Here is a 13983-nt window from a genome sequence, read left to right on the forward strand (position 1 = left end):
CTCTCTGTCTCTCTCTCTCTCTCTCTCTCTCTCTCTCTCCCTCCTCCGCCGCCTCCACCTCCTCTGCCTCCGCCTTCCGCGCTCGCTCGCTCTCTCTCTCTCTCTCTCTCTCTCTCTCTCTCTCTCTCTCTCTCTCTCTCTCTCTCTCTCTCACATGCACACTCACACACACACCCCAGAGTGGGGGATGCTGTTTTCTATTGACTGTGAGTTTTTTTTTTTTTTTTCTTCTCGTATCATTTGATGAAAGGAAATTATTATTTACATTCAGGTTTATTGCACAGCTTTTTGAGTATTAAGAATGTTTACCTTTTATCAGCTTCAGGGTTTATATTGTGGCCAAATCTTCACACACCCACTGAATGAATACCACTCTGGATTCTAAGGCATTGATTTCTTCTTGCAAAGTTTGCTTTGCTTCTTCTAATATTCTTTGGGTTTCTCCTTGAGAATGTCTAATGAAAACATCTCATCTGCAGATGCAAGTTCTGTACTATAGAAGGTTCCTATAGCTAACTCATGGTGATTGGTGGTTTTTTCTAACAGGTTATCAAAAGAGCTGCTTCTGGACCCACATCAAACCCTGGTCTTCAAAGTGTGGCATAAAGGAGGTATAAGCCCAATTCTGTGATTTTTCTTTTCCAGCTAAGCAAAGCCATGGTGTCTGGTAGAGGAGAACCATACAGAAGACTCTACATTATTCTCTTGTAGAATTTAAATACTTAGGAGACATTTTCTTTTTAGACTACCTGCTTAATGTAGGAATCCAGTTACATTTGAACCTTTCCAGTTGTATCTGTCTGTCTTTAACTATAATGTACAGGACACGTAAGTCATTTCCCTCCACTTTATATGATATTAGGCCTTCTGTTGGTTCTGGCTTGTCAATCAAGACCAGCAGTATAGAGGCCGGAGTCTGATAGCTTATCCTTCCTTGTTTTAAAAGCTTCCCTAAGAGAGAGTGCTGATACCATGGTCCTTGAGCCTACCTTTACTTAGCTACTATGGGTTTTTTGATTATCTTGAGGCAAGGTCTCTCTGTAATTTGGTCTGTTCTTGAACTCACTACTGTCTGACGTCCAACTCCCAAGTGCTGGGATTACCCCCTCTTAGAGGCGTAACCCAGGGCTGATGAGATGGCTCAGTGGGTAAAGTTGCCATAAGACCTAACAACCCACATGGTGGAAGAAAAGACCCAGTTCCCACAAATTGTGCTCTGCCTTCTCTCCACATGCAAGCGGTGGCACATGCATTCCCACACCCAAAACATAAATAAATATAACTTGTAAAATGTCAAGAAAATACAAAACATAGTGCTAGGGGCATCGATTCTGAAGCCAGACTCTTGATACAAACATCAGATCTGCCTCTTACTGTTGCAGTGTGATCTTGGACAATGACTTGACTTGTCATGTCTGTAAAGTAGGGATAACAGTAATGCATCCTTCCTAAGGTTTACAGAGATGTAAATAAAGTCCAGAAAGTAAATGTGCTGTTGGTTCTCTTGTACCTGAGTAGTGAATGGCAGTGTGCTATATATAAGCTTAACAAACATCTCCAATCCTGCAAGATACAAATATAGCCTGCCTTTATAAATATAACTGGGACATGGCTCCATCACGGACATGCTGTGCAAGCATGAGAGCCTGAGTTTGGTTCCCCAACACCCACATAGAAGCCACTCATAGCACTGGAGAGGAGGAAATGGGGCGTCCCTGCCAGTCTAGCCAAATCACTGAGCTCCAGGTTCAGTGAGAGGTCCTGTCTCAAAAAGTAAGTCATTGAGGATAATGCTAGCCTTAGTTTGTGGCCTACACACATACACACGGGAGGGGGAGGGGAGGAAGGGAAAGGAGAGTGAGTGCTGAAGCACAAGTTGGTAGAGCCAGGATTTGAACACAGTTCTGGCTGATTATATAGCTTTTACTGCTTATTCTTCACTATGCAAGTAAGATTGGATATCGCAGATAAATAAGATGACCCTGTCTTCTCACAGCATAGTAAATTTAGGCTCATTAAATCATCCCTGTAAATCCAGCTCCTTAAAGAATCTGCTAGCTCCAGGTTTCCAAACATTCAGTTGTTTGGAGTCATCTGCAGACAGACAGTACTTTGTCTGCCAGTGTTTAATTTCAGTATTGACTACAGGCCTGAAGAAGAGTGCCTGGGGCATGAAGGACATTGGCCAGCCTTTTCCTGTGCTGTGTGAGGGCTGCTCTGATCCTGGTGTTGAGGATGAATGCTGAGCTACCCCTCTGCATTCACGTAAGGCCCACCTCCACCAGCCTCGTGGGTGCAGAGGACTAGTCAGAAGTCAGGTTCTCTCAGTCTGCATAAGTAATTCCTGGTGCATTTAACTGGGCTTCACACTCCTCCCCTCCTTTCTTTCCTCCCTAAGGTTCTATAGGAATTGTCCACCAGACCAGGGTTCATCTCAGTTCAATGGCAAGAGAAAAAAAATAAGCTTTGATTTTTTTTTTTTTTTTTTTTTTTTTTTTTTGTAGACCTGGGTTCAAATCTTCACTCTGCCATTTGCAACTGAGTGACCTGAAGTAGACCATTGTGCCTGCTTCTGATCTTATACAATTAGAATATAGTTCCTTCCTTTTCGGGTTGTATAAAGATTAGAAATAATATCTGTAAACTAGTTGGTACATAAGTGTTTCTCAGTAAATGGGGCCACTTTCATTATGTTGCTAGGGCTACTGGGTATAAAGAATAAAATTCAGTCCCTATCCTCAGGGCCCTACTGGGACCTGTAAACTCATGCTGTAAACGGAGGTAGGGAAATGCATAAACCAGGCAGCTAAGGTCCATCTCACTGTCTCTCAGCGCATGGAAGCATCTCTCCCTTCCTAAGGCTTGCCCACACAGACCCAGCAGACATTCCACAGAAAGCATCCAGAGCACACCATTCTGTGTTCAGCAAGTACTTGATTTTTCTACCCTGCTGGTCACTATGCTAAGTGACAGGGATACGAAAGTAAAAGAGGGCAGGTGGCTCCTGTCTTCACAAAGCTTATAGCCATGGGGGACACAAGAAATCCAATAGAGGATGCTTGGACAAGTATAGGGCATGCAGGAAGGAGACCTTTAATCTAAACTTAGCATATCAAAGTGGCTTCCTGGGCCACACCTCAGCTAAAGCTGAATTAGAGGGATAGCAAACAGTATTCCCTGCTGTTTTCCAGGGGGTTGTCTTTCTTTTATAACTGACTTCGTTGGTTCTTAATTAACTATGATGCATATGTATATCTTAGAAAATGTGAGAGATACAGGCAATTAAAAAATAAGAAAATAAAACTTTTTGAAATTACATAATTTCAAGAATACCCCTCATGTGTGCATGCCTGCGTGCAAACACACAAACCCCTGAGAAAAATCATGGAGGCGCACTAAACCTATGGAAAGTAGTATATGGGTTTAGATATTTTTCTAGTTGTTTATATCAAGAATACAAAGCACACCTCTGCCAGCCTTCTCTGATGCACCAAAACAGGGACCCGAGATATAGCTCAGTTTGTAGGATGCTTGCTGAACACATATGAAGTCCTGGGTTCAGTCCCCAGTGCACACAGCATGGTGACACAACTATATTCTAGCACATATTTGTATCCTAGCCTGAAGAAATCGAGGTAGCAAGATCAGAAGTTCAAGGTCACCCTTGACTACTACATAGCAAGTTCAACACCAGCCTGGGATACATGAAAACTTGTCTCGAAATAGGAAATGAGGTCCGGGTTAACCAAAGCACAGAAAATGACTTCATAACAGGCTCTGGCTCCTGGCCTCATTTCCAGTCTTGTTCAGTGGCTCTAGTCATGTAAAACTGTGTAGCCCCTAACCTCAACAGGAGGACACACCCAGCCATGCTACACAGGTCTTCTCTTCTCTTCCCACATAGATGAAGAGAGGGTGGTTGGCTTCGCCTCAGTGGACCTCTCCCCACTACTGTCCGGCTTTCAGTTTATCTGTGGCTGGTACAATATTACAGACTTCAGTGGAGAGTGCCAAGGGCAAATCAAAGTTGCTATTTCACCTATGGAGAGCCTGATGCACTTAAAAGAAGAAAAACAAGCAAGACGCGGGATGGAGACTCCAGGATCCCTGGTAGGTTTCCTTGTTCACACCTTGTTAAAGGCTCTCCTATAAGAAGAGCCTCCATACTGGTTGGTACTTTGAGCTTGTAGCCCACGTTTCACACAACAGCAAGCTTCTGGCTTGGGGTTGGGGATGGGGGGTGGGGAAGGGGTGGTAAAAGAAAGGGAAGTTTTCTGACTGTCCAAAGAGGGGAACTCTATTGCTGTACTAGGTCTCATTAGTGTTTGCCTGCCACAGCATGGAGTCAGTGGGTATTGAGTGAATAAGTGTGTGAGAAAGTGACCAAGAGGTCAGTGGTCCCTTTGTAAGAAGTCTCCTGATCAGATCTAGTTATCCTGACATGTAAATAGAAAACCCTGTCCAGCCTAGGACCTGAAAGAATAAGAACATAAATATGAGAAAAGCAACTAAAGGCAGTCTGAGGGCTTGGTGTGTGAAGTAATATCAGTACCTACTTGACGGGTGATTGGTAAGTTTAATAGGCAGCACATAATTGCTCATAACAGTCCTCACATTTATGTATAGCTCTGTTCTGAATGGCTTAGTGGTAACCAGCGCACCGTTTTTCTCATTGCTGTTCCAGATCCCGTTGTTCAGCCCCCTTTCCTTCCCTGCCTCTACTTTATGCGATGCATTCCCTGGGCCCATTACAAAGCACATCCAAGGCCAGCTTGCTCACACTTCTCCAAAGGAGGATGATTTCTCCTCGCCTGCCAGGTAATAGTTGATGGGAAGAGATGAGGTCAAGACAGGATGTATGCAGACTGCCTTGTCATTTCTCTTTCCTCCATTAGAGGAAGAAACTGGAGACAGGGAAAAACTTCATACATATGCTAATTTTCAAGATCTCTGAAAACAACTTTGTAAGATATGAACTAGAGTGTTTTGACTGCCATTGAAGGAAGAAACACTCTTCTCTTGTCCTGAGATTCCTTTAGCCTTTTATGAAAATTACATTGTCTCTACCCATCCTTTCCCCACAAAGAAAAAAAGCTATATATCAGGTTTTGTTATAAACCAGGGGTGTAGCTCAGTTAGTAGAGTGTGTATGCAGGGCCTGAGTCCAGTCCCTAGCACCACATAAGCCAGCAGTGGTATTGCATAGCTATTGATCCCAACACTTGGGATGTGGAGGCAGGAGGATCAAAGATCAGCCCATTCTCTCCTGTACTGTGAGTTCAGAGGCAACCTAGGCTACATGAGACCCTGCCCTTAAAAATTTAAAGTAAATTTTAAAACTTCAGAGCCACACACATGATTGGCTCATTCTGTCCACTGAGCTAACTATGAACAACACGTGTGGGTTTCTGGACTCAAGTATGCCCCATCCTGTTAAAGAGCCGGGTGAAAAGTAAGATTGTTCTTTCTCCCCAACTCCCTTTCAGGCCTTGGTGCCCGCATCTAGCTCACACCTCAGCAAGGAGACAAAATAATAGTTTCTCACAGGGCACACACTTTTAATCTAAGCACACAGGGTCCAGAGGCAGGTAGATCCCTGAGTTCAAGGCCAGCCTGGTCTACATAGGGAGCTCCAGGGCTACAGAACAAAACCCTGTCTGAAACAGAAGAATCTTCTCTCAAGGCACCCGCTACAGTGGCCTTTACTAAGTGAGCTCTTATTCAGAAGCAGGTACTCTACACTGCTTGCCCCTTGACTGTCTGTTTTAGTGCTTTGTACTGTTCCCTTGGTCACTATGTGAAGATAATCCTCTGTCCAGAAGCTCTGTGTCTCAGTTCCTACGTTCAGTGTTCTAGGTTCCAAGCCTTGCTTTGACCATAGCCAGTCAATGACACATGGCTGCGGGTTTTGGGTTTTGTTTCTGCGTGCCCAGTATTTAGTAATTTTAAAGCTAAGAATTTAGTGATTTGCTTTTTATCCACATAAACATGCCCTAATTACTTCAGAAAGGCTATACTGGTGTGTCCTTATTCTGATCCAACCATCCATTCCAGGTTGGGCTCTAGTCCCTCCCTAACCACCTCCAGTTATTTCTGAGTCTGCCTTCCTCCAGGGACAAGGCATGAAGTGTGTTTGAGGTTAAGTCCTAGCCTAGCTGTAGCCTGGACTAGCAGATGATTTTATTTACTTTATGTGTGTGGGTGTTTCGCCTGTGTGTGTATCTGTGTGTCACTTGGTACTTATGTCCTTAGAGTCCAGAAGAGGAATGTGGGATCCCTAGGACAAGAGTTATAGACAGCTGTGAGCCACCATATGGGTGCTGGGAATTGAACCTGTGTCCTATGAAAGAGCAGCAGTGCTCTAACTACTGAGCCATTTCTACAGCCCCGACTTTGGTTCTCTGAGCCTCAGCTTTCTTATTTACTCAAAAAAGCAATATATCACCTCAAGGATTGTTAGCAAACGTAAATGAAAGTAGAAATAACTCATTTTAATACACTCTATTTCAGCTGATTGTTTTCGCATCAGTCTTGAATAAGAGGCTTAATTCCTAACACTGCACAGCAGACGCCTGGAACAGCCTTTTCTACAGCTCTGTCTACTTGTTAGAGCTGAAGCTGAGCACCTCAGACAGCCGTCAACAATTAGGTGAACAGATGGCCAAATTATGGTCTGATCATAAAACAGAACATAGCACAAAAAAATACATTGTAAAGATAAAAACTGAATCTCAAAACAGTTATACTGAGAAATAAGTTAGAATAAAAGAGTACACTGTAAAAATTACATTTATACAAAGTTCTAGAAAATGCAGACTGGGGGGCTAGTGAGATGGCTCAGTGGTTAAGAGCACTGAATGCTCTTCCAGAGGACCTGAGTTCAATTCCCAGCAACTACATGGTGGTTCACAATCATCTGTAATGGGATCTGATGCCCTCTTCTGGTGTGTCTGAAGACAACTACAGTGTACATAAAATAAATAAATTAAAAAAAAAAAAAAAAAAGGAAAGAAAAGAAAATGCAGACTGATCATAACGGCAGAAAGCAGATTAGTGGAGGCCTAGCGATAAGGAGGCAAGAGGGAGGAGTCTCAGAAAGGAAGACGCTTGAGGGGGTATGGAGTATTCTCCTGTAAGACCCTTCTTAATGTAGGCATATGTCAGAACTCATCAGATTATGCAACTTAAATATGTTAAATGTTTTGTTTGGATGGTTACATCATAGTAAAGCAGTGGTTCCTAAACATTCCCACTTAGGAACTCCTTTGTACTATTAAAAATGACGCCAGGCAGTGGTAGCGCACGCCTTTAATCCCAGCACTTGGGAGGCAGAGGCAGGTGGATTTCTGAGTTCGAGGCCAGCCTGGTCTACAGAGTGAGTTAGGACAGCCAGGGCTACACGGAGAAACCCTGTCTCGAAAAACCAAAAAAAAAAAAAAAAAAAAAAAAAGACAGCCCAGGCCAGGCATGGTGCTCATTCCTTAATCCCAGCACTAGACCGACCAGCAGAGGCAGGCAAGTCTCTGTGAGTTTGAGCAGCTTGGCATACATAGTGAGTTCAGGCCAGCTGAGCTGACATGGTGAGGCTGTCACAATAGTGATAATCTAATCCCATGTTCATGGAGTCATGGATTTAACATTTTTAAGGTTATGGTGCTTCCAAAATTCTTATATATGTTCAATTCATTTAGATAATGCATAATCAAAATCCCTGTTGGTTTCTTTCTAGAAATGAATAAACCAATTCTAAAATTCATATGGAAATTCCAGAAATACAGAATAGACAAAGCAACCTTTTAAAAGAACAAAGGCCCAATTCCACAAAGCTGCAGTAAGCAAAACATAGCACAGGCTAGAAAGACAGATCAGTGAAATAAAATTAATATTCCAAAGATAAAGCATGTCAGCTGAATTTTAGCAGGTGTGCCAGTGAGGAAAGGACAGGCTTCTGAACAGAATTGCAGCAGCTCAACATCCCAGTGCGGGCGGATTCAAGCCCCTCCTAGTGCCATACACGAAACAGCCCCAAATTGGAGTTAACATAGTAGCAAAACAAACTCTTCAAAGAAAACATAATCGTAAATTTTTGTGAATTATTGATTCCCTAAATATGACAACAAAAGCACAAGCAGCGAAAGAAAAACTGGTTCATCAGAAATAAAGACCTGAGTGCTGTGAGTGATGTCATCAGGAAAGGGGAGGGGCTGGGAAGATGGCTTCCCACATAAGAGCGACTCCTGGGGGCCCAAGTTCACCTGCCAGCACCCACATCTTAGGGCTCACAGCAACTTGTAACTCCAAGTCCTCACAGGCACCACACACATGGCATACTTACACACACACACACAAATAAAAATAATTTTTGAAGAAAATCTAAAAATAGAAAGTAAAAAGAAAGGAAAGCCCATAGAAGAATAACTTCAAAACATAGATCTAATGGGGGATCTATAACTAAATCTAAGCAGATCTCTGGCAATAATATGAAGCAAATATCCCATCTGATGTGCTTCTATTAGAAACACTTGCCTGTCTGGGTTTGATCCCCCAATACTGGTAGAAGGCCTTAAATACTACAATTTTAAAACAAAGTAGCTGAATAGACAGTTCTCCAAAGAAGATATACAAGTGATGATGAAAAAATTCAAATCAAAACCAAATGAGACACAGCTTCATACCCACTGCAGAAACTGAAAAAAAAGACAGTATCACAAGTGTTTGGAAGGAAGATTGTGGAGAGATTGTAGTCTAAGTGCTTTGTGAAACCGTTTGGCAGTTCCTTAAAAGTTTAAACATAGGGGCTGGAGAAATGTGTCAGCCATTAAGGGTAACATGCTGCTCTACCAGAGGCCTGAGGTCAGTCCCTCCTGAGTGCCCACACCAGTGGCTTATAGCCACTTGTGACGCCAGCTCTCAGGGATCAAACACACTCATGCTCACGTGTGCATGCACACACACACACACACACACTACTTTTTAAAATTCTGAAAAAAATGAATAATTTCATTCAATGTTGAGTTGAACCTTGGAGCTTCGTAGACTTTCTCACAGATGAATCTCTCAGTTGGTGCCCTGTGTTCCTTCACAAGGCTCTGGTACTGATCAACCTGTAAATCCAGGGACTTTAGCCTGTTACTGTTTTACATGTGTGTGAGAGACTTTGAATTATATTGTTTGATTCCATTTGTATGAAATATGAATAGACAAATAAAAAGACAGAAAATAAATGATTGAGGGTTTTAAGAAGAAATGGAACTGGTTGCTAATGGGTGTAGAGTTTGGTTTTAGTGGGTAATACGATGTTCTAAAACTGATTTTGAAAAGAAGTCGATAACTCTGAATATACTAAAATCACTGGATTATATATTTTAATTAGGTTAACTGAATGCTGTATGAATTACATCTCAATAAGGCTGTGTTAATTAAAAGAGAAAAAGAAAGATTGTTGTGGTCACATTCTTGAATACCATGCTTAGGAATTTGAGGTTTGTTCTATAGATTAAAAAAAGGCAGAGCTAGAAAGGAATGGTAATGGTGAGGAGATTAATCTCTGTTGAATACTTAAGGAAGGCTTCATGTGCACTGTGTAGAAGTCAGTCCCCCTCAGATGTGGAGAATAGAAGGAAGTGGAGTGGGCAAGACCGAAAGCGAGTTTATTTAAGAAACCTGTGTGATCCCAGCAAGAGCTAAGCAAGCCAGAACTGGTTGCAGTGATGGGACAGGTCTGCAGTGTCATTTCAAGAAAATGACTCAGTTGTCACACTGAGAGTTCTCTCCCTGGTGAGGAATTGACTTCACTCCTGATTTCCCCATGACAGAAATGGTACCATAAGAAGCCAGGCAGCACGCCATGAAGAGCATGTGCAGAACATCCGCCGCTTTCACGAGTCCCTACAGCATGGGGAGGCAGGCTTGACAAGTGATGAGAAGCTGACCACAGTGCCTTCATCCTCCCACACCTCCATCCTGACTTCTCTCAGGTGAGGACCTGCAGTGAGAAAGGGCACAGGGAACCATTGTGTGTGGCACAGGTGAATGAGCAATGGCAACATGGAGTGTCATTCCCATTAATTGTCCCTTCTGTGGAAGGTTATGTAGAGTGGGGTCTCGTGTGCATTAGTATTGAGTTGGACCACAGAGCCTCATAGACTTTCTCACAGATGAATCTCTCAGTTGGTGCCCTACATTCCTTCACAAGGCTCTGGTACTGATCAACCTGTAAATCCAGGGACTTTAGCCTGTTCCCCAGAACTTACTGATAGCCACCCTCACATCAACAAAGCATCATCACAACTTAAAATGCCTCATCCTGTCCATGGCCTTATCTTCACAACCACATCCCTATTCTAGTATCTACCCTGTCATGTGTTGGTCTAGTTAGCAAAGAATCACTGTGAGAATTGAAACATACTATAGATTAGATCGAGGGTATCAAGTGAGAAATCTGTTACAGTGGAAAGGACTTGATTTTACAGTTAAATAGGCTTGACCTCTAACTCTGCCAGCCCCAGTGCAGGAGATAGCCATGGCCAGATAATGACAGTACAAGGCAGTGACTGCTGCATTTCCTTTGCAAAAGCAGAGAGAGAAATGAGTAATCCTGGAAGGTAGATATGGGAAGAGTTAAAACATCACATGTGGGCTTTGAAAGAAGCTAATAAAAGTGAAGGCTATCCTGTGCAGAAAGAATCCTGGGTTTGCAGGTTTTCTAAAGCTGTGCCAAGTGGACTTCTGCTTGCATCTTTCTGCTCAGTTTTTTACCTGTTCTGGATGTAGCCACATAAATGATTTGCTGGACAGCTCCACCATTTGATACTGAATCCTCTAGGAATAGAACAAGGATGAGCTCTGTCGTTTGCATCTGACTCAGGCTAGCTGTGGAAATTCTCCCGGGAGTATTCAAGGCAGCAGACATGCTTCCTCGAGTATCTGATCCCAGGTACTCATGGCCTAGCTAGAGAAAGTGGATGGAATGCCAAGTGATGGAAAACTGACACAATGAGTCGTGTGCTAGAGCTGAGAGTGAAGGAATTTAGGAGACAGGTGGCCCAGGGATTTCAAATAGTAGACTTTGAAAAAGAAAACCCATGAGCAGCAACCTTAAAGGTTGAATGCAAAGAAGAGACAGCAGAGAGCAGCTTGACTCCAGTTTCATGATCTGCAGGAGTGTGAGCAGGAACGGACCATGTTGGGACACAGCCCATCTAGTGTCACAGAAAAGCCCAGAGTCAGAATAGCCACAACTACTTCTTACCTAGGCAAACCACTTAAATCCTTAGAGCCTGAAATTCTTTATTTTTAAAGTAATAATTACTAAGGCTGAAGAGATGACTCAGGGGTAAAGAACACTGACTGCTCTTCCAGAGGTCCTGAGTTCAATTTCCAGCAACCACATGGTGGCTCACAACCATCTGTTATGAGATTTGATGCCCTCTTCTGGTGTGTCTGAAGACAGCTACAGTATACTCATATACAATCAATCAATCTTCACCAAAAAAAGTAATAATTACTGATTTCAAGTGGCTAGCTGAGAATTACCAAGGTAGTGTTTTGAAAACAAAACCTACACAAATGAAGATTGGTGTGATTCCTTATTGGAGAGTGGTGAGATGGAAAATGAGATATTTTTTTAAGTTACTCATGTTAACTTACTCATTCTGTAGTCATTTGTTTTGTGCTAAGCACTATGATGGGTGGGTATAGCAGGTGTGAGAAGTTATCACTGAGTTACAGTGCATGGGGAGGGAGATCTGACATCAGCAGGTGCAGTGATTGAGAAATACAAGAAAGCCTAAGATGGAGTCCTCCAGCCAACCCTGAGGGGCCAGGGCCTGGCTCGACGGGGGCCAGGTGCAACTGAGAAGTAACAGGACTCAGGCAGATCGAGGACTGCCACGGTGACGGCTAAGAAGGATGGCTTGTGTGCCACCTATGATGAGTGACACTTGCTTGTCCTCTCAGCTGAAGCAGGACTAGCAAGTTTGTCTTTGAAAAAATAAATAAATAAATAAACAAACACCGTAGCAAAAAGAACGGTCCTTCTGAGAAAGTTGCTAGATATCAGAAGAACGAGTTGGACGGAGGGAACAAAGTTGGCTTTGGCAGTGGGAGGGTGAAAGGTAAAAGACAGGTAGAAGAGAATGGTGGGTCTATACAGTACTAAGCCAAGGAAGCAATATGCAGCCCTGCTCAAGTGTCAAGTGAAGAGTCTTATAACGGCTATGAATGGCCTCTGTCACCCTCTCCTTTCCCCAGGAGGAATCTGAGTGAGCTGGATGAGATCCAAAGGTACTTCAACCAGAAGCTCAGCAAGCCTTTCCTGCCCTTCGGCTCTCAGAGCTCTCCTGCTGTCTCACAGAGCCAGGAGAGCCAGAGGGACCCTGTGGGCCCAGGAACCAGCCGCCAAGACCCAGAGAGCCAGAGCATCCTGGAGAAATCCAGTAACCTGGTGTTGCAAGTCAGCTCCTTAATCTCAGGTACGGCTAAGAGCTGCTTCTGCGAGTCAGCTTTGGTCACTAGAGGCCAGGTCAAAGGCCAGCTGAATGTCTACCCTCAGATGGGCCTCCATGACACAGACAGACAACAGTTTTCACATCTTTTTTCTTTTTTTGCCATCTCCCTTTAAAGGAAAGGACAGTGGTGTGGACATGAGTGTAGGGCAATGGAAAGAGTCCTGGGCTGAGAGGCAGGAAACCCAGATGCTGTTGACACTGGGCATGCGCTTTTCTTTCTTGGCTTTCATTCCCCTACCAAAAACAGCAGACTGGGATTGGATGATGCCTCCCTCAAATTCCAATCCCAGAGTTCAGAGTGTGTGAGGGATTTTTGATTTTGGTTGGTTGGTTGGTTGGTTGGTTAGCTGACCTTGAGGCAGGGTCTTACTGTGCAATGCAGGCTGGCCTCAGAGTCACAGTAATCTTCCTGCATTGTCCTTCCAACTGCTGGGTGCCACATATCCAGAACAAAGTCTGTACACTTTAAAAGCACTGTAGAAGATTCTGGATGGCTCTATAGTTTACCTTTCCAAAACATCCCTTAGAGCAGTTCTCACTTTGCTTCCATATTGGTGTTGGGAGGTACAGGAGGGTAAAACCCTGCATGTCCGAAAAGACATGTGTGTTTGCTCTGTATTGGACTCCACTCACTCACTGCATACCCATCACCGTCTCAGCCAGACCAGACAGTTAGTTGTCTGCCATCATAAACTTTTACTCTGTAGTCAGCCAAAGAAACGTCTCCCAAGAAAGAAACCATTAAGATGAAACAAAAGCAAGGCTTCCATCCCAGAGAACTCTTAAAAACTATGATAAGGACGCTAGAGTGTAGCTATCCACAATTAATGGCTTCTGGTGGGGGTGAGGATGAGGAAGGACTCAGTTTTCTTTAAGGGATTTGCCACCAGGAATTTGACCATGCTCCAAGGAGTATACAAGCAACAGAAATTGAACTTGGTTTTGGTTTTGCTTTTGGTTTTTTTCCTTCTTCTTTTGGGTGCTGGGGTGTCACGAGGGTAAGGGGCCTGGGAGAACTGGGAAGTGAGCGTGATTAGGGTGCATGATGTGAAATTCCCAAATAATCAATAAAAATATTATGTTGGAAAAAAGAGAGGGCCGTTATCAGGACATATATGGCTACAAATAGGAGAATCCCCTTATAGGGATGTAGTAAGAGGATAGAAGGATTAAAGTTGGCCTTGAAGTCAAATTGGATTTAATGCTTACCCAGAAAGAAAATATAGTGCAGCTCAGTGGCCAAATATGTACATGCCCCTAGGTTCCACCCCAGTACCTCAGAAAGAAAGAGGGAGAAAGAAAAGGGAGTTCTTAGCAAGGAAATAACAAAATAAGAACTGATTTTCACACAGACAGTATGGATTTGAAGGGAACTGATTACATAAGGAAACAGTTCAAATGTAACAAAAGCCTGCCCTGTATCCATCATGCTTGAGGACACTTTTCTGAAGAGGCCCCTCAACCAATGGGTATG

At 43.4% G+C, this 13983-nt stretch overlaps 1 protein-coding gene across 2 annotated transcripts in view; it reads left to right on the forward strand.

The window, feature by feature from the left end:
* C2cd3 (C2 domain containing 3 centriole elongation regulator) overlaps positions 1-13983 on the forward strand; it is a 94533-nt gene that overhangs the window by 62421 nt on the left and 18129 nt on the right. For both annotated transcript variants that reach the window (XM_034498349.2, XM_076938795.1), the window contains exons 26-30: positions 547-611; positions 3905-4110; positions 4685-4818; positions 9816-9977; positions 12253-12473. In XM_034498349.2, the coding sequence (XP_034354240.1) occupies positions 547-611; positions 3905-4110; positions 4685-4818; positions 9816-9977; positions 12253-12473 (788 nt within the window). The remainder of the gene's footprint in view (positions 1-546; positions 612-3904; positions 4111-4684; positions 4819-9815; positions 9978-12252; positions 12474-13983) is intronic.

The sequence above is a fragment of the Arvicanthis niloticus genome, chromosome 1, assembly GCF_011762505.2.
Source record: "Arvicanthis niloticus isolate mArvNil1 chromosome 1, mArvNil1.pat.X, whole genome shotgun sequence".
In the NCBI taxonomy this organism is placed as follows: Eukaryota; Metazoa; Chordata; class Mammalia; order Rodentia; family Muridae; genus Arvicanthis; species Arvicanthis niloticus.